Raw genomic sequence first — 24748 nt, 5'->3', positions numbered from 1 at the left:
GGGCATAGCGTTGCGCTTCTGTCTCTGGTCATTAAATACTTAACAGTAATTACAACAAATGAAACATTTTGCTTTCGCCGCATTAATAGTGCATTTCTCACTGTCAGTCACTGTGAGAGAGCAGTAAGCTGGTGCTAAGAATAATAGTTTGTACAGTGGTCCCTCTACAAGATAGATTCAGCTGTACAGAAGCAAAGTCATGTGAGCACAATGACCTTTCCAGAACAAAACAAAGCTTTACCAGTCTCCTCACTTAACCAGAACTAATTAAAACCCTCATATAAAACCCCATATTACCCAATGCTAATACACTGCAAGTGTAGCATTATACAACCTATATGGATATGGATATAAATTACTTATTGAATGTATTCAAAATTGGCTGTAATTTCAAAAGCTCTGCAAACCCAAGAAACATCTTATATAATACCCCAATTTGTCTTGCCTGTTCAGAGCGCCAAGGCTGCAGCTGTCATGTTTATAGCCCTGGGTATGACTGTAGAGCGAAGGATACTGCTTCACAATATGTTTACAGCCTTGGTTATGAACCTAGACCGAAAACTACTGCATCACTGCTTCATAATCTCTTTACAGCCTTGGGTATGACCCTAGACAAAATGCTATCGCTTTACTATGCCTTTATAGCCTGACGGTGTGTCTGCAAGCCAAACTGCCGCTTCATGATTCCTTCAAAGCCTTTGGGCGCAACCCTAGGCCAAAAGCCACCACTTTATGATCCTTTTATAGCTTTGCGTACGTACAACCCTAGGCTGAAAGCTACTGCTTCACTCTCTGTTTATAACTTGAGGTATGACCCAAGACCAAAAGCTTGAGTTTCGCAAGCCATTTATGACTGTAGACTGTAAGCGACTACTTCACTATTTACAATCCCAACATTATTGTTACCTACAGTGGGCAATGAATGAAATCCTTCCCAGCTTGTTCCAGGTACAAATATGCAAAAGGCAGTTGTTCTCCGCAAAGATTACACATATCAAGAGAGCTGTAGTTGGAACGGCTGGTTCATTTCCAAATAGGGATGCCCATCAAGAAGCTACATATTACCTTCAAATACTTTATTAAATTGATAAGCTTCGAGCCCATGAGCCAAGGAAAATAATGTCTGGCTTAAATCTAGTAATATGTTCATTTTCTTTCTGAGTCTGCCCTTAACTGGAGTTTAGTGGAGACTAAGAATTCTGGGAATCAGACATTAAGGAATACAGGGAATGCATTAGGTCAACCTAATAAAAATATCTTGCCTGTTACATTTTGGTTCCGTGTTACTGCAAAGTCAGTACTCTTCTTTGCCCCTTGTCAGAAGTGGAGGCCATTCTCACCTTAAGTGTGAAGACTATCAAGCAGGTGTCAGATGAACACCCAGGTTGGCGAAACCTACCTCGTCTTGCTCCAGCAGAATGAGCCGAACGACCATGATGTTGATAGAGTTCCCGATGCTGGCATCCCGGAACAGCCCCGCCACCTAAAACATGCAAACAGGTAGAAGACTCATGCTACTCTCTCGTATGACATGTCACCTATCTAATATAAGGCAGACTGACACATATACAAACACAAAAACTGAATTATACAAAGCCAGAGTGTCTGGGCCTGCCCTCTATGAAGATCACAAATTCAGAAAACTTTGTCTTTGAACTGAGGCTGTTCATCCTTGGAGGACTGTTAGCGAAAATGAATCATTGCGTACCTCCAGCATCAGACGTCTGGTGCGAAATACAAAAAAAGGGAAAGAAGGGTGAGAAATGGCACTAATTAGATAGATACTCTTTACTTTCCAACCCCTCATCATACCATGTCTGAGGTCTTCAAAGAAAGTGGGCTGAAAAAACAATGTGCAAACTTGTCAAATAAGGAAAACATACAAATTAATAAATAGGCACTTCTCTCTTTGCAAAAGGTGTCCTTTTGTGCCAGAGGGTCACTGTGTCATTTCTTTGCCCCTTCAGGTGGGAGTCCCACACACACACACACACACACACACACGCAGAGAAACGGAACAGTTGAACTTTCAACCAAACTGTGGAGGCAGCAGACAAACTTGGCATAGCACGTCATTTAATCTCCAGCAAGGAAGTCATTATCAGCAATTTGCGTGGCACTGCTGGCTTTCGGCAAAGATGAATCCTAACGTTTGCTCCACCTCCCCAGGGCACGACGAACACCATCTCGACTAGATGTGTGCAATTAGCTTTCTAGACGTGCCATTGTTGATGGTAAGCCAGATTGGCATGATGCCGCCACATGCTCTATGTATTTCAGCAAAGCCACACAGTTCTGTTCCTCAACTTCCTTTTGAAGTCCTCTTGAACGTGACCTGCAGCTTCCCCACACTATCGACGAGGATAATGTGCTGTGGGCTATGAAACCAGATAACGCTGCGCAAGTGGCTTGCTGACTAGAGTAGGCCGCAGCTTGAGTAACGTCCTCATCTTTGCACGGGGTAATACAAAAAAAAAATTGCATGCAGACTCTGTAAATACAGGAAATTTTGCTTTCAGTCTACTTGAAGGCGAAACAGGACAGAGCTGGTGCACAATTTAATTACCAGACTATGCTTGCAAAGATTTTCACCTCAAGTTTTATTTCAAATCACACTAGCTTTCATCACTTCCGTCATTATTATTTACCCATATACTGAATTTCTCCAAAGCAACTTATGTTAGGTCGGTGTACACTTACCACAATTTACCCATTTATACAGCTTTAAGAATATCAACTGTATCAGTTCAAGGTAAGTGCTGTTGGGGTACTACAGCAGTACCATTGCTCAAAGGCCCTACAGTCGGAGATGGGATGTGAACCCCAGTCCTTCAACTGTAAGGTAGCGGCTTTAACCACCGTGCTACCTGTTGCCCCTAATTCTACAAATATAACTTGTGATGCGTCATCCTATTCAGGAATTTATGATACGCTCATGTCTTTCACAAGCTGTCAGTAGGAGCTATAATGCGATGAGCTGGACCTGAGGTTCAAACTCTGAGATTGAAGGGCCTCAACAAACGCTGGCTTTTGACTTGCAGAGGCAGTAAGCCAGCATATAACATAAGGCTACACTTCATAATTTATCAGAGGGTTATCTGATGAATGTTGCTGCAGCAACCAGGTTTATTAGGAAAGAAATATTCTTAATCATGGCACAAGAATATTCTCTTTGTGTTTGGAAAAAAAGAGTCTGTTAGTTTTAAGCTGGATGTCTTATGCTTTTCCCCTGCTACCAATTTTGCATTTAAAAGGATGACTCAAGTGGCTAAACAACAGCATTAAAGTCTTCAAACAAGCCTTGCAGCAAATTCATAAGAATAACAGCTTTCCACACCTGGCAAAGGCATAAGGCTGCATTGCTCACAAATCCCTCCAAGGCACTGAAATAATGCCTCTTTTCATTGCCTTCGTTTGCCTCGCCCTCTGACAAGACTGCACAACGTCGGCAAAGCACTTGACCACATGCGTCCCGATGGGACGTTCTGCCAGCATTCTCCAACCTGACAGCACAAATCTGAGCAGCCCAGATGACGACATGGTGCCCACGAATACCAGGACAGGCCAATTCTGTTCTGCTTCATAACAGTGCCCTATGTGGTCCTCCCTCCAGGGAGGAGAACTGAGTTTTCATGAGCTGTAAACCACGATGGAGCCAAAACAAGCAGGGAAAGAGGGAGAGGTTAATGAGAACTAATCGCTCGTTCCCCTGCAGAGGATACGCTCTACATCCCCCAGGGAAAGCGAACCTCCCTGCGATTGAGATCATTTTATGGAAGCGACTTCCTTCTGTTGAGATTTGGAAGCAGCAGTTGGCCGAGTGTGTTTTGGAAAATGTGCCCAGCGAGCTATGACAGTTACAGGGAGCGTTCAGCTGACTGGGACCTCATCCAAGAAGAGTGGATAGTGCAAGAGGCTTACAGTTGTTCACGGGAACTCTGTAAGCAAGGGGGGAGGCAGATACTCGTCCATGAGAAGGAAACAGCAGCAGAGTGAAATAAGGAGACGTTTGGCAAAGGGACTGTTTTCACACATTTTCAGAAAAACAAAGTCACATATACACAAATCATGGTAATATTTGTGATAGATCAAAGCCCTCAGTGCTTGGGAAGCACAAGAGATGGGTGGGAATGGGGAGCAGGGGGGGAGAGGTGTGAGGCTCACAATGTTCATGATGGCCAGCGCATAGCTCTCCACGCCTTGGCTCCCGTGGTACTCCACCATCTTGGGGTCGGCCACCACGAGCGTCTCCACCCACTTCTCCCTGCTAACAGAACGCGGTCGAACCCTGCGCCGCTGCTGCCGCTGCTCCCAGCGCTCACGCTGCCACTCTGCCCGTCTGATGGAGTCTGTGGACAGAGAGACCTCGCTGACAGCAACACAAAACAGAACATTTCTCACAGGGCTGGTGTGTGTGTGTGTGTGTGTGTGTGTGTGTGTGTGTGACTGTATGAAAAGAAAACAACTGTTAAAACCCAGGGAGTGTCAAAAACTGAATAATGATTTCTGCAGATGGAAAAAATCAGTTGCTTTAACAAATGCATTTTACTCTTAAAAATGCAACTGCTGATATTCGTTCTTTCATGCTGAAAGGAGGTTGTGCAGCCCGCAGCTCTGCTGAAATAACCTTTTTCTCTGCAATAAAATGACAGATTGTGGGATGCTGTTTGTGAAAGGCTGGGTTTACTGCAGCGAATGACAATTTTACAGTTTTTGTCTGGGGTTCAACACATGGTCAGTTGATGTACTGATGGATTTTGTTGCTGACAAAGAGCAACGGAGCGACAAAGAATATACACATCCTGTACTTTAAATGTTACGCAATATTTCTCAAGGACGCTGTCATAGAGTTCAAGGTCCATCCTGTATTGCATGTACACAACAGGACCACCTCGCCATAGACCGCTAAATAACGAAAGGGTGCACAATCAGCGAGAGACTCCACACCACAGACTTCAGCAAAACCTCAGCCCCCCCGAACGCCAGTCTTCTCCTTCCCTCCTTTCGCCAGTGCTACGCAACATAATGTCAGCGGACCTTTACCTTCTACTCCGCACGTCCCATTGACTTTGGATCCCGCAGACAGGGGGCGTAGCAGTGGATCTCGTGGCTGCTCTGTGTGTCGCTTGTAGACCACATGCGCCTGGGGCTGGCCCTCCTCGGACACTTGTTCAAGAGGTCTGATGAAGAACTCCTCTTGAGACAGCTTGAACAGCCCCGTCTGACCAGCGAGAGAGGGATCATTGAAAAATGAGCCCATCCTCCCGTGAAACCTTCTAGGATTCACTTCACAGACAATGATACAAAAAAAAAAAACGAAGACTGTTCATTTCCAGTGTAAAAATGAATACACCCAAATGCTCTGAACTTCAGAAACTAAACTTTTCAAAATTATTCTGACTGATGGCATTAACTTACCAGCAGTTGACTCACCTCACTAGCGTTTGGAGAAGGGTGGAACTAGGCATCAATCAGCTGTGTATTGTTCTCATAACCCCGAGACCCTCCTGGTTCACCTATAAGCCTGAGCCTATGTGTGCGTTTCAGGCCTGAGCTGTCCGGCCACCCCACGTGTTTATTTTCCCATAGCTGATTCCTTCAAGTCTTTTCCACTGAAGGTGTTTCAAGGTCACTGTCAGGGCACCAGTCACCTTAATGACAGCGTCGCCCTGTGAATCTCAAGTGCGCCTTGAGGGGAGTAACAGGTGTGGATAGTGTTTCTCAAACACTGCCAACTATCATTCCATAGAGTGCGCCTGGTTTTTAGTTCCCGGGTAAGTGCAAAGTCCAAAGCCGTGGATCTCTTGACTTTCGAGGCAGCACCGCCTTGTGTGGAGTAATCAGCCTGAGGCCTCGTGGTTCATTCCCGGTCCCCTGCTGCCAACCCTTGGCTTCTGACACAGTTCTAGAGGAATCTCTCAGTGCCGTTGCAAAATATGTCTCGGGAAACAGAACAACATCAGCACATTTGTTCTACATTTCCAGACTACTAATCTCAGCGCACTGCTTTGGCAGTTTGACTTGTGAATGGGGAAAAAAAGTGATGTCTCAACAGTTACACTGGTAAAGGATTCATTAACCGTCTCCCTGTGTTATTATTCATAGTATCCGGAATCAGCGCTTGATAGCAAACTGTCCTCTAATGAGGCGTACGGAGGATAAAACAACTAAAATCTTAAATAAATAGGCCTTGTTTCTCATTTTGCATGCGATAAGAGATTATGCAGCGTGTGGACGTTTGGATTTGGAGCTAGACCAGCAGAGCACGTCTACCTTCGGGGGGCAGCACGGAAACTCGATTACAGTCTGTGAATATGTGAGGTGTGTAGATGGGATCCCAGCACCTAGCCACCCGAAACCCCGTCCCAGAAACCGGGGGTCCTTCAGGACCAGAGAAGCTCCCTATTTCAATATTAACATTGGCAAAGAGGACAGATCTTTGGGACTAGACTACGATGGCTTTCATTCCAGTACAAATGGTGTGTGAATGATGACTGATTTTTTTTAACACTGTGACTAGACATGAAATCATTAAGATCAAGAGAAATGACAAATTAACTGAGTAAACACTAAATTCAATGCAAAAACCCTGAAAATATGTTGTGATAGTTGTTAGCTTTTTTTCTCTCATGTATAGTGCTCTTTGTCACAGAAATACTGGATGCACAAGATTTGAGGTTGAACAGAGAAACAGGAATTCGTTACATCTCTGGATGTGACCAAAGGCCAGGGGTCAAATTATTTGGTACTGCAGAGCTTAATGTTCTTCGAAAAGGTGATGTGCGCCACAAAGCCCTCATACAGCCCCGGAATGGAGATTCAATTCACTCACCAGGCCATCACAGGTGCTAATGGCTGCCTGGCCCCACGTGGAAGGAGACCCCCAGACCTCTCCGAGGAAGTGGCAGAGGGAGTGGCCATGGGCTCGTATTTTGGCTCCCTCTAGGCCCCCGTACCTCCTCTCTGTGAGGAAGCCCGGTGCTAACAGGTGATGGTTGAGGGTGAGGTTGAAGAGCAGATCCTGGCCTCTGAGCTGCAGATGATAAAAGACCTGGGCCAGACTAGCGCCCGTCCTGGAGGTGTCCCGTCGCTGAACCCGATTCACGCGGTGGGAGACCAAGTTCGATACAAAGTGACCCGCTGGATCCACCCTGCTGGGGTGCACAACCTCGTACTCAAGCAACCCTTGAAGCAAACTCTCTGGGGAGAGACAGACAGCAGCAGGTCACAATGCCATTTACCGCCCATCTGCAATCATTCCACAAAGACCTGGAAATAATAACTAAAAGCACAAAATCTTCAGCACTTGGACATCTCCATTCTTCCACCACAATTGTAAAGAGCAGAGAACTGTTAAAGAACTAAGACTGAATTTTGTATTTCAACAAGTCCTGATGAAGTGATGAGTATACATAGTATTATTTGCAGATCCATTAAAGCTCTCATGTGCGTCATTTATGATCACAATTTTTATGGTAAAATTTACTTTACCCGCTTAGATACGTTCATCTAAAAAGGCTTACATAGCTGATAATTTCACAGCTCAGTACTTTTACTGTAAGCAACGCCTTGTTAAACCTTGATCAAGGCAAAAACAAACAGGGCTGTTACATGGATTCGGACCACTGACTATATGCTTCCAAATATAAGTTCTTCAACCCTCCCTACGAATCTGGTTATATTCACACGACCATTTGCTTTCATTACTTTGGGCCCAGTATATTTTATTACAGTGAGCACAAGTGGACCGGTGACCTAAAAAAACTTTAGTTTGACTTCTGCAGATGTTGTAGAACCTTGTATAAACATCTAAGAACAATAGGAAGCTCTTTACACTGCAGACTCTGGTCACTTTAACAAACAAGCCATTTATATAGCTCTGAACTAACAAACAATGCTGACATTGTCTTGCATTAATGTAAAGGCTACATCCTTGTCTTCCACCTGAAGAACTTTTTTGGAAGAGCATTGTTCTGAGCGGCAAACAAGCATTTCGTTTGCCCTTTAAGATTGGGGTGAAAACGGTTTGTTTGCCTCGCAATGGCTCTCTCAGGGGTCATCGCACCGTGACTCCCCGACACACCAAGCCACTGCCTTAGGCAGAGGCAGCAAACTCTGAAGGCATCTCTGCTGATAAAACTCCAAGCAACACTGCAACCCCCCTCCCCCTTCTGATCCCCTCAGAAGTGGAATTAAAATCCAGCCTTGGCTCTGCAACATTGCTGCTGAGCTTAGCAGTGCCATTTCCAGCCATCATTCCTAGCAGTTTCCTCTTCCATTACTCTTCTTTCCCTAATATCCCTTATCAGGGCTTTTAATGTACCAAAGCTAAAGGTATAACCTTTTATCAAACCAAAGAGGAGTGCTCAGCAAGGCATGGCCTCCGTGTGACAGGTGGTGCCTGAAACTCCCTGATACAGAGCGCTGCCACACAGCTCGGGGGTGCTTGTCAGTGACGCGCTCACAGTGATGCGCAGACACGTGGCTCCGGGACTCGGCACAGCATCCGCAGCACGTGGAGCACTTCCACAGGCTGCCGTCACCACGGCCGATAAGCAGGTCCTCCTACACGTTCAATGTGGACAACAGCGCTCCACATTTCAGAGGCCTCTGGGTTTTTTTTTTTTTTTTTTTTAACTATAATGTTTACATACGCAATTACTTTTATGTATTTATATTTATAAAAAATGTGGTACACTTACACCACACATACCTCTGAAAGTTACAGATAGGCAGCCCTGTACTTGTAATCGGATGTGGGTCTTCATTTTGCATTTTGTCAACTTAAGCACTCCATGTCCAATGGATCCTTTTCCCACTTAGGTTATTTAGCGTACAACTGACGACAACAAAACTCTTACATGTAATATACTCTTTTTTTGGCTTAAATATCTCGCTGTTGCCATTATGTACCACACTTGAATTGGTTGTGGTTTGGTGCCAAACGTGAAATATTTACAACACATGATAGTGTAGTACTATATATATATTGTAATGTAATGCACAAATTGTATTTCTCTGAGATGTACGCTGCTTTGGAGAAAAGCATCACTTAAATAAATATTTCATACATGAAATAACTGCAGTATAATTAGTTTTCATGGAACTTCCCTGTTTGTTTAAATGTAACTGCATTGTATGAAGTGGTGCCTTTCCAGGCTTAATTCCTATAGTAAGAATGATTAATGTCTGTTCTACACAGATGTCGAAAGCATCCCGAGTCAAGCCACCGTCCTAGCACTGTGGAATTGCTATCCAAAAAGCTGCCCCCCCCTTTTACCAGGCTTTTGCAGTACATTTAAGGTCATTGCCTGCGTTTTTCTTCAGAATCTTCTACGAGTCTTTAATTTACAAAAAGACATACAGTACTTTTGCAGTAGAATTTGTCTATTTATGTGGAAGTTTGAATAGTTCTTGAGTCCAAACTGGATTCTGGGAGGATCTTACATCATTTATTTTAACTGAATCTGTCCTAAATACTTGTGTTTTCCCATGTTCCTCATACCTGTAGACTGATTCATCTATTGAAAATAAATGGAAAGTTGCCCTACACAAAGAGTGTGAGAAGCATCAATGTACTGTTGGCAGTGTTGCAGGCGTATCGTTTTACTGTATACAAATGACTCATGGAGTTCTCATGAAGGGCCTGTGTGTGAAGGAGAGTTACACGGCAATTTACAGCATCTGCTATGGCACACACATTAATTATACAAAGCATTTGTAACACACAGCACTGCTCAGGTGACATTTATCTAAAGGGAACAGTGCTTGACCCATTTACACTGCGCATATTCTAACAGGAAAAATTATTCAGGGTTAAGCACCTTGCTCAAGGGTACTACAGCAGGAGTGGTGTTTGACCCAAAAACCTTCAGGATACAAAGCCATCTCCTTCACTGCTAGCACTGCCAACAAATGCGAGAGGCATATAACCGCAAGTGTCATCATTGTGCATAGCATATTTTTCATCCAGAGAAGCTCCCAAATCATGTCAGTACGTGTACGTGTGTCGGGGACGTGTACGTGTACGGAGAGCGCAGTGATTCCTGCAGGATACATAACGCGTCGCCTTCGCCCATTTCTTTTCATACTTCAAAAGACGTTCTGTAATTTTCTTTAAGATGCACAGCTACACTAATGCGAGAGCGGCGAAAAAAAGTAACTAAAAAAAGTAACTAAACAGGATAAAAGCCTGGACAAGAGTAACTGAGTAACGAAAGAGAACTGCGCTCGCTCGCTCACTCACCTGATCCTTGATCATCAACTTGCCCAAAGGTTTTGTCTTTTTCCAGCATAGTAAAAATCCCTGCCGCTACTATGAGATAAGTGGGAGAAAAAGTTCTAGGGAGAACATTGCCGCCGGTCCAGTCCGAGTGGATCAACATGATCATGCTGTTGGAAAAGAAGGATAACGGTTCCTAAAAGCTCCCTCTCAGGCTCAGCGGCCGAACGTGGTCCCATATACGACAACCGCTTCTCAACTCGGCATGAAACTCGGTCGGTGCAACTTTCTGGGGACGACGTGTCGTGTCGTGTCGTCGTGTCGTGTCGTGTCGTGTCGTGTCGTGTCTCCGAGAGCTGAACGTCGCCTGTCACTCAGTCACACAACGCAAGCCAGGGAACCGCAGTGGGACTCGCAAGCGGAGCAGATCCTGGACTGACTTGCTGCTGGAAGTGGAACTTCTGTTCTGGAAGTTGGAAGGCGCGGCGCGGCGCGGTGCGGCGCGGCGCTGCGCTGCTGGCGGGACCCCCTCCGGCCGTGCTCTCACGCGGGGGTCTCGTCTCGGCATTCCCGACCTCCTCGAGATGTTCGCGGCGGCGCCCGCTTGCTCCCATCCAGAGCCCCCCGGACACGGACACAAAGCCCTGGGAACTTTATGAGGGTTTTGTGTGACAAACCAAACTTTGGAGGAGGAGGAGGAGGAGGAGGAGGAACGCCCTCCTGCAGAACGCCCGCCGGGCTTGGGAGGACTCGTGTGGAAGCTCCTTTTCATTAAGAACCCGGCAGCTCGACAAAACGGGAACAAGAGGAGAAGAGAAAAGCACGTGTGCTTTGCTCGGTCGATCATGTTTGCGGGGAAATGATGATATGAATACGAAGTGTGTCCATGCAGCTGCAGCACGGCAGCAGGGCAGCAGCACGGCGTCTTTCACGCACAGGGTAACTAAAAATCTGTGCAGCCGCGGCACCGGCGCGCACAGACGGACGCCGCTCGCTGCGGTGAGAGCCGGCGGGAGGATCCAGGCTTCTCTCGAACCCGCTTTTGTGCTCGACTGCGCAGCGCTTCGAAATAACCCAGCTCACGTTTTAGTGCAGGAAACCACTACACATGTAAATACCATAAACTTCATTTACTACTAGTAGTAGGATTCCACCACCACCACGTGTACTGTTCATAATACATAGTATTTTCACTTAAGCAACAACTTGTCCTTCTTACATTGTTTTTACCATACACTACACCAATAGCACTACTTCAAGGCTATTCAGTTCTTTTCAGATTTATTCATCAAATAAATTTTTTATATAGAGCCCTTCACAGTAGGCTTCCTTTTGGAGGGGCGGACAAAAAACAAGTAGCAGCAATACATTTTCTATAAGAAAGCAATATCCATCATCTAACGACTAAAATATAAATTTAACAAAAGATTTGACTGATTAGGTAAATTGCATGTCAGTTGAAATTAACTGAAAAGTTTCGCCTGAAGATGATAAAACGTCAAAATAAAATATAGAGCAATTAAACTGTCACTGAGTCGATGGTCTATAACTACCATCCGGCAACTCGTTGCTTACGTTCTATATTTTTTTATAAAGTTCATAATTTATAATACTTTGCGTTCGAAAAGCAATCGCCTCTTGAAATCAGAAGTTATTCATAAAGCAAAAAGTTCTGGAACAGTAAAATCAGCCCACATTTAACATACGAACAGTCTCAGTCCACCAATTGTTAGTAAACGGTGGTATTTCATCCCCTCAGTGACAGCGCCCCCCAGTGGAAGGTCGTGACAATGTGGAATGATTTACCATATTTGATCATGAGGACAAAAAGCAAAAAACTACGTACAGTATGAAACTAGACTTAATTCCGTGAAATTTGTACTCAGCTGCCAGCCTTTGTAGTATGTGACTGTACTGGAATACTGTTGGGTTTACAGAAATACGGATATAGCATTTAGAATTGTGTACTAGAGGATTTAGATATTTGCATATTAATTATATTAGTTAGTAGCCTAGGGATAAAACCATGTGAATTAGTTAAATTCCTTAATTATGTATAAAAATTATATAACTAAAATTAAACTAGTACTACGTGTAGATTCCTCGTGCCATTCTGTCATTTATGAAAAACACTAACATTTAAATCGGTTACATTTTCAGACAGATGCCTTCTGGTTTCACAAGATCACTGTCGGTACTTTATGTCAAGGAGTCCTGCGCTCTCAGTACCAGAAAACAAAAATAATTTCTCCAGAACTTGTATCAGGTAAACACAAAAGCCATATGATTTACGTAATCTACACTCAAAGCTTTCATTTGTTTCGTACAGATGGGCTGAGTTCGTGCATCTTTTATGCCTTTTGTTTCTGTGTTCATCAAAAGAAAGATACATGATGATTTTACTCTATGTACACTCGTATGTGGAGAAAAAATTATAACAATACAGAGCGCGTTACAAATGAAACGCAGTCAGATTTTATTATTCATTATTGAGCTGACACGTTTGCCCAGTGCGACTCATATAAAGTTATCGTTACTATAGCTATAAAAGAAGTACTTTTGCTCAAAGGTGCTACAGCAGGTGTGCGGATAGGTGTGCGCCTGGCGGCTCGGCGTACCTTCGTCTAATTAACATGACTGTGGTAGCAATCCTCTGTCAATCACTGCTCTGCTGGCCAATCACAGCTCTCTGGGGGCGGGCGCTCACATCGCGCACGTTATACAAAAGAGCTGCGGGAGGCGAGACCCGCGAGGAACAGGTGATGCGGTGAAGAGGAGCAGACTGTGGTAAAATCAGAACATACTCGGCTTCTTCAGTGCATCAGCAAGATGTGCCGTCTTCTAGGTTGCTATAAGGAAACCCAAGACTTCAGTCAAGTAAGGCAACGGAGATGTAATCGGAGAACAGCTTGGCCCTAGTCAAGCCACCTGGGGTCGCATGCCCGGCCGACCAAGCCAAACAACAAAGCAAGGATGGTGGACATCATCAACCACACCGGCACCTTTAACAAATCCTTAACGAACCAGGGCAGGTTCAGTAACCTGGAGGACATCGAGGTGAGCGCGGACGGCAGCCCGGTGCTCAGGATCATCATCTCCATCGTGTACTCGGTGGTGTGCGTCGTGGGTCTGGTGGGGAACCTGCTCGTCCTCTTCCTCATGAAGGTGAAGCAGGGCGTGAAGAGGTCCTCCATCAACCTGTTCGTGCTCAACCTGGCCGTGACCGACTTCCAGTTCGTGCTCACCCTGCCCTTCTGGGCGGCGGACACGGCTCTGGACTTCAGCTGGCCCTTCGGAGACGCCATGTGCCGCATCGTGCTCTCCGTGACGGTGATGAACATGTACGCCAGCGTCTTCTTCCTCACGGCCATGAGCGTCACCCGCTACCGCTCCGTGGCTTCGGCTCTGGAGGAGCGCGCCTCGGGGACGCGCTGCTCGGCCCCGTGGGTGAGCGCGCTGCTCTGGCTGTCGGCCAGCGCGGCCACGGCGCCCACCTTCACCTTCTCCAGCGTGGTGAGCGTGGCCGGGGAGAAGCTGTGTCTCCTGCGGTTCCCCGAGGGCCAGCGCTGGCTCGCCCTCTACCACGTGCAGAAGATCGTGGTGGCCTTCGTGGTTCCCATGGTGATCGTGTCCGTGTGTTACCTGCGGCTCTTGCGCTTCATCCGCCGGAGGAGCAGCATGATGAGGAAGAAGGAGCCGAGACGCAGCTCCTCCAGCAGCAGCAGGGTGACCAGGTCCAGGGTGACCAGGTCCGTCACCGTGGTGGTGCTCTCCTTCTTCCTCTGCTGGATGCCGAACCACGCCATCACGCTCTGGGGGGTTCTGGTCAAGTTCAACGTGGTTCGGTGGGACAAGTCCTACTACATGATCCACACGTACGTGTTCCCCGTGTCCGTGTGTCTGGCCCACGTGAACAGCTGCCTCAACCCGGTGCTCTACTGTCTCATGAGAAGAGAGTTCAGGAAGATGCTGAAGGACCTGTTCTGGAGGATCTCCTCGCCTGTTATCTCCAGGTCCTGCCCAGTTCGCAGGCTCTCCGATGCGTTCAGACCGAACTGCGTAAAAACGCGCGACGACATTCCCGTGAATATCCTGGGTACAGAACACTGCAGACTGTCCACCATCCACGGACAGGGCGGAACACCACCTGCGCGTGCGGGACACCTCCGAGAGGGCCAAAACGCAGCTAATTAGTTTAATACATCAGAGAAATGGGCTTTTCTTCTGAATGTAAAACACGGTAAATGGCGGACAGAGACATATTCACTTCAAAAGTCATCAAGCCTTTTGGCTCTCCAGAGCTTTATAATAACTTGCAAGCCGTGTATCTACAATACTAATTGTTTCGTCTATGCATTTGTAAATAAAGCTGCAATTAAAAAAAAAATGCAATTAACGGTATAGGCACGCGCGGTCCTAAATAAATGGCTAAATTAAGCGCACCATTCCCTCTGCCTTGGGCACCTTTATAATCTATAAATGCCTATAAATTGAAGCACCTTGTTATTTATGCACTTTCCCGTAATTTTGCACTTTCTTTCTAGCACGACCTAGCATCTCGTTTAGCGAACAGAAACGTTTTGATTACCTCTTTGTCTACGTTTTTTGCGTATATACCCGCCTTCCCCCCCCCCCCCCCATACGCTTACGTGTTCGTTCCATAATGAAGTAAATTTGCGTTTCAACGTATTGTTTGTCCATTTGTGTTGTATATGTAAAAGGTGTACGAAAGTAAAACGAATGTAAAGACAGCGAGATGCCTGTCGGATATATAATAAAGTGTTACTGTTTAATTTAAAAATAAAATTCGGCTTGCTTAACTTTTGCAGTGAAAAAATATCAGCCATGGTGGTGTCTCAACTTCGGGTTGAGCTCGAATGCATCTTGCTCTGTGAACTTAGCATGTTCGCGTTGCTCCCCTCCAGGTGCTCCGGTTTCCTCTCACAACCCACAGGCACGATTTTTCAGCAGGAATGGGGACTATAAATTCAGGTTGCCTTTAGTGTTTGTGTGAGCCTAGGGTTTGTGGTAGACTGGCGTCCCGTGCCGGGGATACCCTGCCTCCTGTTCTGTTCTTGCGGGATGGGCTCCAGACCACTGCGAGCCTGTATTGGTTAAATTACTGAAAATGGCTGGATTGATACTGAATATGTAACCGCTTTCACAAAAATAAATGCCACCACATCTGAGGAATTCACCCTCCTGTGGCACAAGTGAACAGAGGTTAACACTGGAGAAGTAAGAACACAAGACATTACATTTTTGATTTAGTAGATGCTTTTCTCCAAAGCGACTTCCAGTGAACACGATGTGGTGTTACTATCAGCCCACACTTTATTCATCCAAGGTGACTTACACCGTTAGATACACTACTTAATGGCTCACTCATCCATACACTAGTGAAACACACTGTCTCTCTCCCACACACACACACACGGTGGGTGATTTTAGAGTCACTAATTCACCTGAACAGCATGTCTCTAGACAGTGGGAGGAAACTGGAGCACCCAAAATAAACCCATGCAGACACGAGCAGAACATACGAACTCCACAGATTGAGCAGAGCTCAAACCCATACCCTCTCACATCACCCAAGCGCTGAGACAACAATGCTGCTGTGCTAGTTCTGTGCACTCTTGCATCACTTGACTTTCAGCTCAAATAGTGTACATGGTGTAATTAAACTGAACACTGACAATTTAGTACACTAGGGAGAATTTGGTCCAAGAACACAACAGGGGCAAGGCAGCGATGGGTGGACTTACAGGGTTCACTGGACCTGTAGCTCGTAATCAGCCAAACGGAGGTAAACTATCTAGAAATTAAATTATGGGCAACTACTAGCTGTGTAGAGGTTAGTGCTGCTCTCTTTAGACCCAAAAGTCACAGGTTTGAATCCCACCTCCAGCTGAACAAGGTCCTTACTATAAGTTACAGTATAGCCCAATCATGTGCTAGTATAGCATTGCAAATTGCTTTGGAGAAAAGCCTCAACTACATTAATAAATACAAGCTTAACCAAAAACACATCTTCTCAAATGTGCCAAAAAAATAATAATAATAAAATAAAAAGACAGGAAAGCCATACCTCACAAGAAAACAGCACCACTGAAACACCTGAAAACAAACCCAAAGTGGGAACTCACCACCAAAGTCAAAGGGAAAATTAGTCAAGAACAAAACATTTCACTAGACCCTTCTCTTTCTTGTCAATGAGAAGCTCCTTTTCCAAGGAAAGCCTCATTAAGTTTTCAAGAGCAGCACCTTGTAGGTGTAGCCTAGACTTGCAACCTGTGCCAGCATGTATTTCATTAGCATTACTACATTAAACAGCTTTAGCTGCTAGCTTTACCAACATGTAACAATGCCATACTGCAAATTTCAGTTTTTTGCAAGTTGCTTGCAAAATATTTTAAAGGGAGTACGTGACATGTAAAAGCTCAAGTAGCCAACTATAACTATGAGACTATCGGCAGTAGTAGTATAGAAATCATGCAAGCATGATAACTACATTTATAAATGAGATGACCTAAGTATTAATAAAAAGCAGTAAATGCTACTCAGCAAGTCAGTTAACTGCTTTAGTGCTTGGACAGAAAAAGCCTGCTACATTTTACTTTTACATTTATTCACTTAGCAGACGCTTTTCTCCAAAGCGACTTGCAACGGATGCCGCGTGGTGTTATCAGCCCACACACCTTATTCACCGCGGTGACTTACACTGCTAGATACGCTACTTACACTGGCTTACCCATACCTACATCAGTGGAACACACACACACACACACACACACACACACTAACAATACACTGTCACTGCATTGAGATAAAGGAGACCAGCAGTGACAAACCCTGGCTCTACACTGCAAGGGTTCTGTAGCTGCAAACTGAAACAACAGGTAAATTAGCATAGTTCTAAATTATTATTTAATCACAACAATCAATTTCTGAAGCAACTTTTGCAAAAAACCACAATGTCTTCATGAATGGACCAGAGTGAATAAACTAACTTATGAGAAATGAGGCAGTTTTCAAGTTGGGCATGTAGGCCCAGACTTCCCTTTATTAGCCAGCAGTTAGTTTAGATTCCTCTTTGACATGATATATTATTTTTTCTGTGTTGTGCACTTTTAATCCTTTAAAAAGTTACACTTTATAAATTATTTGGCTTACTTAAGGTTTGTATATCACAAAATATCAAAATACACCATTTTTATTCAGGTATAAAAACTATTATAATGCTTTTAAACTGTTACTGCCCTTAGTATTTCATTTTTGTCCTTCATCTGTCCACTGCAATTTTCTGAAATTGCAGGGGTTAGAAACTAGTTTAAAATAATCATATTTAAATTATGCACTCACAGATATGTCATTTTGACATGCTTTTTTTCACACTAGCAATTTTAATTTAAAAATGTGAGCTGTTCAAATGCAAATAATTTTCATAAATGTATGAACCCCCTTTCACTCCGAACTGCACTATTTGAAAACGCTTCTGACACAAGTCCAAAGCCACGTATTTCCGGTGTGTGCAGCAGCTTTCAGGGTCCGAAATGAACCACTCCGGTATGATTTCGTTCTGCGTCGGTTGCCCGCCGGAGGAATTTCTTTGGTGGACAATTACTTCCTGTATTTGATCCCGGGCAAAGTAGCAAAGGTGAAAGGTGTCCTGGAAACGTCAAAAAAAGAAAGAAAGAAAGACATTTTTAATTTCGTCGTGACTCGGTATCTATAAACGAAATCCACGAAGAGAAGTTCTATAGTGAGACATAACCGCGTGGTTTTATTCTTTGAACGGCCACTTTTGGTTTTTAAGTTTTATTTCCCCGGCTGTCAGCGACAGGAAGACGCCGGGAGTCTGACTGACTGATGTGTGATGGGCCTTTCATGCGGGGAAACCGCGCGCAACCGACCTTGCTCTTATTTTTAGTGTTAGTGGTCTTCATGTTTTCGGCACGTTAGTGGCGAAACGAGTTGCCGGATCAGCCGCGGCTGCTTTCAGCCCTGTTTCGGCACTTTTCACCGAGAGCCCCGCATCGGTGCTCAGTCGTTCATGGGCGGCGGGCCCCGATGGAGTCGCTGGCCGGCTACGTGTACAAGGCGGCCAGCGAGGGCCGGGTCCTGACCCTGGCCGCCCTGCTGCTCAACCACTCGGAGGCCGAGATCCGCTACCTGCTGAACTATGTGAGCCAGCAGGGCGGGCAGCGCTCCACTCCGCTCATCATCGCGGCCCGCAACGGACACGCCAAGGTGGTCCGGCTGCTGCTCGAGCACTACCGGGTGGACACGGAGCAGACGGGCACGGTGCGCTTCGACGGGTCCGTACAACATCCCCTCCCTCGTCTTCTAAGTTAACGCCTCTGACTCTGAAAGTGTGACTTCTCGTTCGTTTGTGTGGTGTTTTCACCTGCTTTCCCTGTTCTCAGAAGTCTTTTTTTGCTCCCGGCGGTAGCATATAAATAAATAAGTGAACACTACATGACATGTTATTAAAGAATCATGAGGGGAAAAACAGCTGTGACTAACTAACCTGCGCTGCTGGCGGGCAGTGTTAGTGTTGAGGGTCTTTTGTAGTCTAAAGGTTGTTTGAATCCCACTCCTGCTGTGGTACTCTTGATAAGTACTTCCCCAAAACTGATATATTAAAAAATGCTGCTGTATAGCTATAGGTAAGTAAATCATCGTAAAGCTGACTCTTCAACATACAAGTTGCTTTCCAGACATACATCGGGTACATAAATGTTAATAACTTTGATTTTTTTAAAATACTTCTTTACCTTTGGTAACCTGTCTTTTCTGTAACTTCCCAGGTATGTTATCGATGGTGCCACTGCTCTCTGGTGTGCCGCAGGGGCTGGCCACTTCGAAGTGGTACATCTGCTTGTTTTGCACAATGCCAATGTGAACCATACAACTGTCACTAACTCCACCCCCCTGCGGGCAGCCTGCTTCGACGGACGCCTGGACATAGTGCGCTACCTGGTGGAGCATCACGCAGACATTAGCATTGCCAACAAGTACGACAACACCTGCTTGATGATCGCTGCTTATAAAGGGCACACTGATGTGGTGCGCTTCTTGTTGGAGCATGGGGCCAACCCTAATGCCAGGGCCCACTGCGGCGCTACAGCTCTGCACTTTGCCGCAGAAGCCGGCCACCTCGACATCGTCAAAGAGCTGGTGCGTTGCCAGGCCGCCATGGTGGTCAATGGTCATGGCATGACACCGTTGAAGGTGGCCGCTGAGAGCTGCAAGGCAGATGTGGTGGAGTTGCTTCTCTCCCATGTGGACTGCGACCCCAGGAGTCGCATCGAGGCCTTGGAGCTACTGGGTGCCTCCTTTGCCAATGACCGTGAAAATTATGATATTCTTAAAACATACCACTACCTTTATCTTGCCATGCTGGAGCGCTACAGGGACTCATCAAACATCATTGCCAAGGAGGTGCTGCCACCTGTAGAGGCCTATGGTGGGCGTAGGGAGTGCCAAACCCCCCAGGAGCTGGAGGCCATTCGGCAGGACTATCATGCCTTGCACATGGAGGGACTAATTGTGCGTGAGAGGATCTTGGGCTCTGATAATATTGACGTGTCGCATCCAATCATCTACCGTGGGGCTGTCTATGCTGACAACATGGACTTCGATAAGTGCATCAAGCTCTGGTTACATGCTCTGAATTTGCGACAGAAGGGGAACCGCAATACTCACAAAGACTTATTGCGCTTCGCCCAGGTCTTCTCACAGATGATCCACCTGAATGAGCCAGTGAGGGCACGGGATGTTGAGCAGGTCCTGCGCTGCAGTGTGCTAGAGATTGAGCGGAGCATGGCCCGTGTGGAGAGCGCCCAGGAGTCTGAGCTGCACTCTGCTATGGACAACTATGAGTCTAACATCTATACCTTCCTCTACCTGGTTTGCATCTCAACCAAGACGCAGTGCGGCGAGGAGGAGCGGGCACGTATCAACAAGCAGATCTACAACCTCATCCAGTTGGATCCACGCTCCCGGGATGGCTCATCCCTGCTGCACCTGGCTATCAGCTCCAGCACACCAGTGGATGACTTCCACACCAACGATGTGTGCAGCTTCCCTAATGCGCAGGTCACCAAACTGCTGTTGGACTGTGGCGCACAGGTCAACGCCGTAGACAACGAGGGCAACAGCCCGCTCCACATCATTGTGCAGTATAACCGACCCATCAGTGACTTCCTTACGCTCCATGCCATCATCATCAGCCTGGTGGAGGCAGGTGCTCACACAGACATGACCAACAAGCAGAAGAAAACACCTCTAGACAAGAGCACCACGGGTGTCTCGGAGATCCTGCTCAAAACTCAGATGAAGATGAGTCTTAAGTGCCTGGCAGCACGTGCAGTGCAGCAACACCAGATCACCTATCGCAACCAGATCCCTAAAACGCTGGAGGAATTTGTAGAGTTCCATTGACAGAGAACTATCTCGTTATCTCAATTGTAATTCAGATGGTGCTGGCCTTAGTAACGTTTTATTGAAATTTAGAATGTTTAACCTGTTTTATGTTTATAAAGGTGTAAGCTTTTGTTCACGTTCAATCAATGACCAGCTGTCGCAGATACCACTTTAATCTCAGTGATGGAACATTTTTTGCAAACAAAACTTTAATGCAGCATGATATTGGATCTTCAGATATTTCTCTTATCCAAATCCAAAGAAACAGCTCTTACAGAGTATGCCACCCAATTGATTGTGGACAAGTATCTCCTGAGTGTTCTTACACAGAGACTAACAAAGGCAGTGCTCAAGACTGCTATTGCAGGATAAATCCTCTGTATTTTTCTGCAGGGTGAATTTTTCTACACTAAGGCCCTTTGCAGCTTAAGGTTTTTATTATATTCTTTCGGTCTTACTGTTATGAGGTTTGTGACCCTAGAATAAAATAGAACAAGGCTCCTTTGATGATGGCCTTGTGCAAAGTATGCGTACTTGGGTTGAGGTGAGCTGAATCTCCTGGGATAGTTCAGTTCTGCCTCGATGAGAGAATGAGTGTAATTTGGATATTCCTGATAATGTCTGAAATGTCATGTCATAGGATGTGTATCACTGTTGACCAGATTCAGATTCCAATGTTGATGTAGTAAATTATGGGTACAGAGAATGCATCTGCCTTGGGGTATAAGAACTTCTGTTGAGCTGTTTCTTTTGTATTTTTAAAACTGATGTTGTTTAAAGCTTAATCAGTTGGCCTTAGTAGATTTGTCCAATCCTGGATAAACATGCCGATTTACTATTTTTTTTTAATTTTTTCAGTACTTCTAAGTATTGAGAATTAATTTTTAGAAAGGGGTGAAATGGATCTTAAAATTCAGCTGCAAGCAGAAAAAAGTTTCCTGACCTATATTTGGACTGCACTTTATTCATGATATTCTTTTTCTTTCTGTTGTGATTTTTCTTAATGTCTGAATCATGGTTCATGGCAGGTGTACTTTTGAGCCAAATTCTTGAAATACTAAAGAAAAAAAAAATGCTCTGTTAAAGCCATGTAAAATGCCTGTTTTAATTCAGTGCTGCGCGTGGGTTTGATTGTGACATTAAAAACCTTTTAACTGCCAGTGTCCTAAAGTGCAGTGAGGTGTGTCCCTTCGCTTGGAGAAACTCAAGGCATGAGGAGCTTCAGACCTGTTCTTGTTGCTTGCTGTGAGGGATAGGCAGAGAACTTGACAGTTTTCTTGTCTGTGCATAACGCTTCTTGTCTTCCTCCATCCTGCAGTCTTCGTAAGTGCATCTTAGCATATTTACCACAGTGGGCACCGTTCCATGCGTCCATGCCCTTTGATTGGCACTTGAATGTACAGTACATGCTTTACCTTCAGGCCCACGTTGTGCCGTATTCATTGTCATAGAAGTTTTTACAAGTTGTACTTATCAGCGATTAAAGGTGGGGAAAAAAGGATGTTTTGTCTCTTTAATTTACTTATCCTATGTAAAGAAATGTAAGAATACTAGAGCACTGGAACATTTTAGAGATTTGTCAATATCAATCTAGAATGAGATCATTAGGCAATCCTATTCTACTGCAGTCCAATAATACAACATTTCAGGTTGAGCAAAATCCACTGCACACTTTGATTTCCCCCCCCTCCAAAAAAGACTTTGAGAAGTATAGTAAGAACTTTACAGTTATACTTCAGGCCATTAACAAATGTACATAATTTTCTTTAAAAAGATTTGTATTCCCCTTTTTGTTATAGTGATAGTGCAAGGTTAAAGGTTGGAGAGATTCCAGCTGGGTTTCCTCTGTGTGGTGACCTTGGCAGTCTTCTAGAAACACTGGTTTGGTATCCACGAACAGATTAGAAAATGTGCTGACACCTGTACAATGCACACCCTGTCATAAAGGCTGTTTGTTGCGCAAATCAGTGCACACTAATTTTTATCACATAGCTATTAACAGCAATGCCACAATCACAGGAACACAACAATGATCTTGACAGGTTATTTACAAATTTCAAGTTTACACATGAAAGTGCTTCTGGGTGAATGTGTTTTCTGCAAAATCTTTACAGTTTATTAAGTTTATTTTTAAAAAAAAGGTTGGTGATATCTTTTAAAAAATACAGATAAAAAACTAGGAAACTCTTCCTCCTCATTAATAGAGAAGTATGGGTTATCATATAATGCTAGATCTGGATACCAGTTCCTCACAGGGATTGATAGGGAAAGTGTCAGCAATGTCATGCAGTTTCTTGTGTGCTGAAGAAACTGCCTCCTGATGCTACTGCTGTGAGATCTGAGCTGATCTGTCCAGTGCCTGAGTTCAGTCCTCCGCTGCAAGGCCACGCAGTTCCTGAAACTGAGCCAGCTCCTGCCGATCCCATCACTCTTAAACCAACGGGCTCCTCGTTTCCTGCCAGGTGCACCGGGGGCCACCAGGTTCAGATACATCCACTTGCATAAACGAAAGATGACAGAAGCGACAGGTACAGAATCGGACCGGAGGTTTGCGATGAGGGAGGCCACAGCAACAGAGCATTATCTTTAGTAGTTAGTTAGAGATTGGCGATTTACACTCAAAGCTCAGTCCTTATCTGCCCAGTAGAAGCAACTATTCTGTGGTAAGGGCATGTAGTAAGGGCCCTGCATTGCTTTCCACCACGTGGGGAGGAGAATTCAGCGCTTGGAGCGTGGAGGAAGGATGGGAACAGACTGGTCTCGAGGAAATGAGTGGGCAGGCTGAACTGTGCTTGTCTGGTTGTGGGTTGGCAGTGTGTCTTCGTGGGGGACCAGTACTCCCAGGGCACAAAGCAGTCGTCCCTCCCTTACTGACTCAGAGCTGTCTGTGGCCTCCATCCCTGATGGTCCCTGAGTTTGGGCCAGCCGCAGCAGGCGGCCTTAGCGCTCTTCCGCCAGCTTCCCATTCACCTCCTGCCCTCCCTCTTGCTGCCGCTTCTGCCGCTGGAAGAACCCAAGCTGGGAGGAGGGGGGGGGGGCAGCGTCAAAGTCCCAAACAGGCCAATTTGATGCTGTACGCAGTGCTTGTGTGTTTTTATGAGAGCTATGTGGATGCGGCGTGGTGTAATTCATTCAAGAGAAAACAAAGGCCAAGTTGCGCTGTGAAATATTCGTGGACGTACGCTAAGATGTTTCTACATAGCTGACCTACCTTCCACAAGGCCAAGATGAGCAGAGCCAGTAACAAGAGTCCCCCCAGTGTGCTTCCAATTATAATCCAGATGGGAATCCTCTGATCTTCTTCCTTTCTAATCTCTAGGATTATCTGAGAAAATCAAAACAAGAAGTAGGAACTATAGATAATCAAGCTTTTCTTGGTTTCCTAATTAATCAGCTATCGAAATGTTTAATAGACAAAATGTTTTTAAACAGTCTTGGTTCCAATTTATATGGTTAAACTGAGTTTATCACCCATTCTGATACAATTTGCTTCAGTTTTCAAATTTGGGAGGCAATGCATTTTAAAAATCAGTATTACAATATTTAAGTAATACAGAATGGGGAATAACATAGTGGTTAGAGCTGCCACCTTCCACTAGAAAGATCAAGGTTTGAATCCCACCTCCTGTCAGCTGGTACTACTCTGAACTACCCTGCCTACTCTGAACTGCTCAAATAAAAATTACAGAGCTGTATAAATAGGTGAACCCCTGTAAATAGCTTAACGCTCTAAGTTGCTATGGAGAAAAGTGTCCGCTGTATGAACAAATGTAAATGTAAACTGGATCTCAGACAGCGCAGTTGAGGAATGAACGGATCACAGCGCACAGCTCCTTGAAGGGTGCTGCGTAAGACTACTTCCCAGCAGGTGGCAGCACAGCTCCGCGTATCCGAACCACAGCAACGTGCGCCGCTGGTTCCCCTGGTTCTTAAGGTCACCGGTATTTACTGTGCACTTGGATTTCTGGCTGGACTGTAAAACTCACGGCAGCCTGGCAGGGCACCCTGATCAGTACCAGTGATGATGGCTCTGAAGACAGATATCCGGCAGTCCTGAAGGCTTGGTGTGTTGGGGTTCTCCCCTCAATGGCCTAACCA

The 24748-nt window shown here is 45.3% G+C and overlaps 4 protein-coding genes across 5 annotated transcripts in view; 2 read left to right on the top strand and 2 right to left on the bottom strand.

Moving 5' to 3' along the window:
• adamts7 (a disintegrin-like and metallopeptidase (reprolysin type) with thrombospondin type 1 motif, 7) overlaps window positions 1–10538 on the bottom strand; it is a 60234-nt gene extending 49696 nt beyond the window's left edge. The window contains exons 1-5 of the mRNA XM_018752369.2: window positions 10247–10538; window positions 6833–7200; window positions 5044–5221; window positions 4165–4349; window positions 1400–1483 (exon numbers count right to left, since the gene is read on the bottom strand). Coding sequence (XP_018607885.2) covers window positions 1400–1483; window positions 4165–4349; window positions 5044–5221; window positions 6833–7200; window positions 10247–10391 — 960 coding nt within the window. The 5' untranslated portion in view covers window positions 10392–10538. The remainder of the gene's footprint in view (window positions 1–1399; window positions 1484–4164; window positions 4350–5043; window positions 5222–6832; window positions 7201–10246) is intronic.
• Window positions 10539–12980: 2442 nt separating this feature from the next.
• On the top strand, window positions 12981–14849 carry LOC108934540 (relaxin-3 receptor 1-like). The gene has a single exon (XM_029256354.1). The coding sequence runs from the start codon at window positions 13196–13198 to the stop codon at window positions 14414–14416; it is 1221 nt and encodes a 406-aa protein (XP_029112187.1). The 5' UTR covers window positions 12981–13195; the 3' UTR covers window positions 14417–14849.
• A 3015-nt stretch (window positions 14850–17864) lies between these two features.
• Window positions 17865–22137, top strand: fem1b (fem-1 homolog b). 2 transcript variants are annotated; one of them, XM_018752367.2, is made up of 2 exons: window positions 17865–18540; window positions 19033–22137. In XM_018752367.2, the coding sequence occupies exons 1-2, from the start codon at window positions 18293–18295 to the stop codon at window positions 20666–20668; spliced, it is 1884 nt and encodes a 627-aa protein (XP_018607883.1). In that variant the 5' UTR covers window positions 17865–18292; the 3' UTR covers window positions 20669–22137. The 2 variants fall into 2 exon arrangements, with proteins under 2 accessions (XP_018607883.1, XP_018607884.1); XM_018752368.2 differs by having other exon boundaries at window positions 17865–18891.
• A 660-nt stretch (window positions 22138–22797) lies between these two features.
• itga11a (integrin, alpha 11a) overlaps window positions 22798–24748 on the bottom strand; it is a 40147-nt gene continuing 38196 nt past the window's right edge. The window contains exons 29-30 of the mRNA XM_018752523.2: window positions 23862–23975; window positions 22798–23668 (exon numbers count right to left, since the gene is read on the bottom strand). Coding sequence (XP_018608039.2) covers window positions 23591–23668; window positions 23862–23975 — 192 coding nt within the window. The 3' untranslated portion in view covers window positions 22798–23590. The remainder of the gene's footprint in view (window positions 23669–23861; window positions 23976–24748) is intronic.

This window comes from Scleropages formosus, chromosome 11, assembly GCF_900964775.1.
Source record: "Scleropages formosus chromosome 11, fSclFor1.1, whole genome shotgun sequence".
In the NCBI taxonomy this organism is placed as follows: domain Eukaryota; kingdom Metazoa; phylum Chordata; class Actinopteri; order Osteoglossiformes; family Osteoglossidae; genus Scleropages; species Scleropages formosus.
The sequence above is the reverse complement of the archived record's forward strand: the minus strand, read 5'-3'. Positions and strand labels throughout refer to the sequence as shown.

What these genes read in the sequence shown, in the direction of transcription:
- LOC108934540 (XM_029256354.1), top strand. Translation starts at nt 13,196, where the DNA reads ATGGTGGACATCATCAACCACACCGGCACCTTTAACAAATCCTTAACG.
- fem1b (XM_018752367.2), top strand. Translation starts at nt 18,293, where the DNA reads ATGGAGTCGCTGGCCGGCTACGTGTACAAGGCGGCCAGCGAGGGCCGG. An exon ending in GGCACGGTGCGCTTCGACGG is followed by an intron (nt 18,541 to 19,032) that starts GTCCGTACAACA and finishes GTAACTTCCCAG; the next exon opens with GTATGTTATCGATGGTGCCA.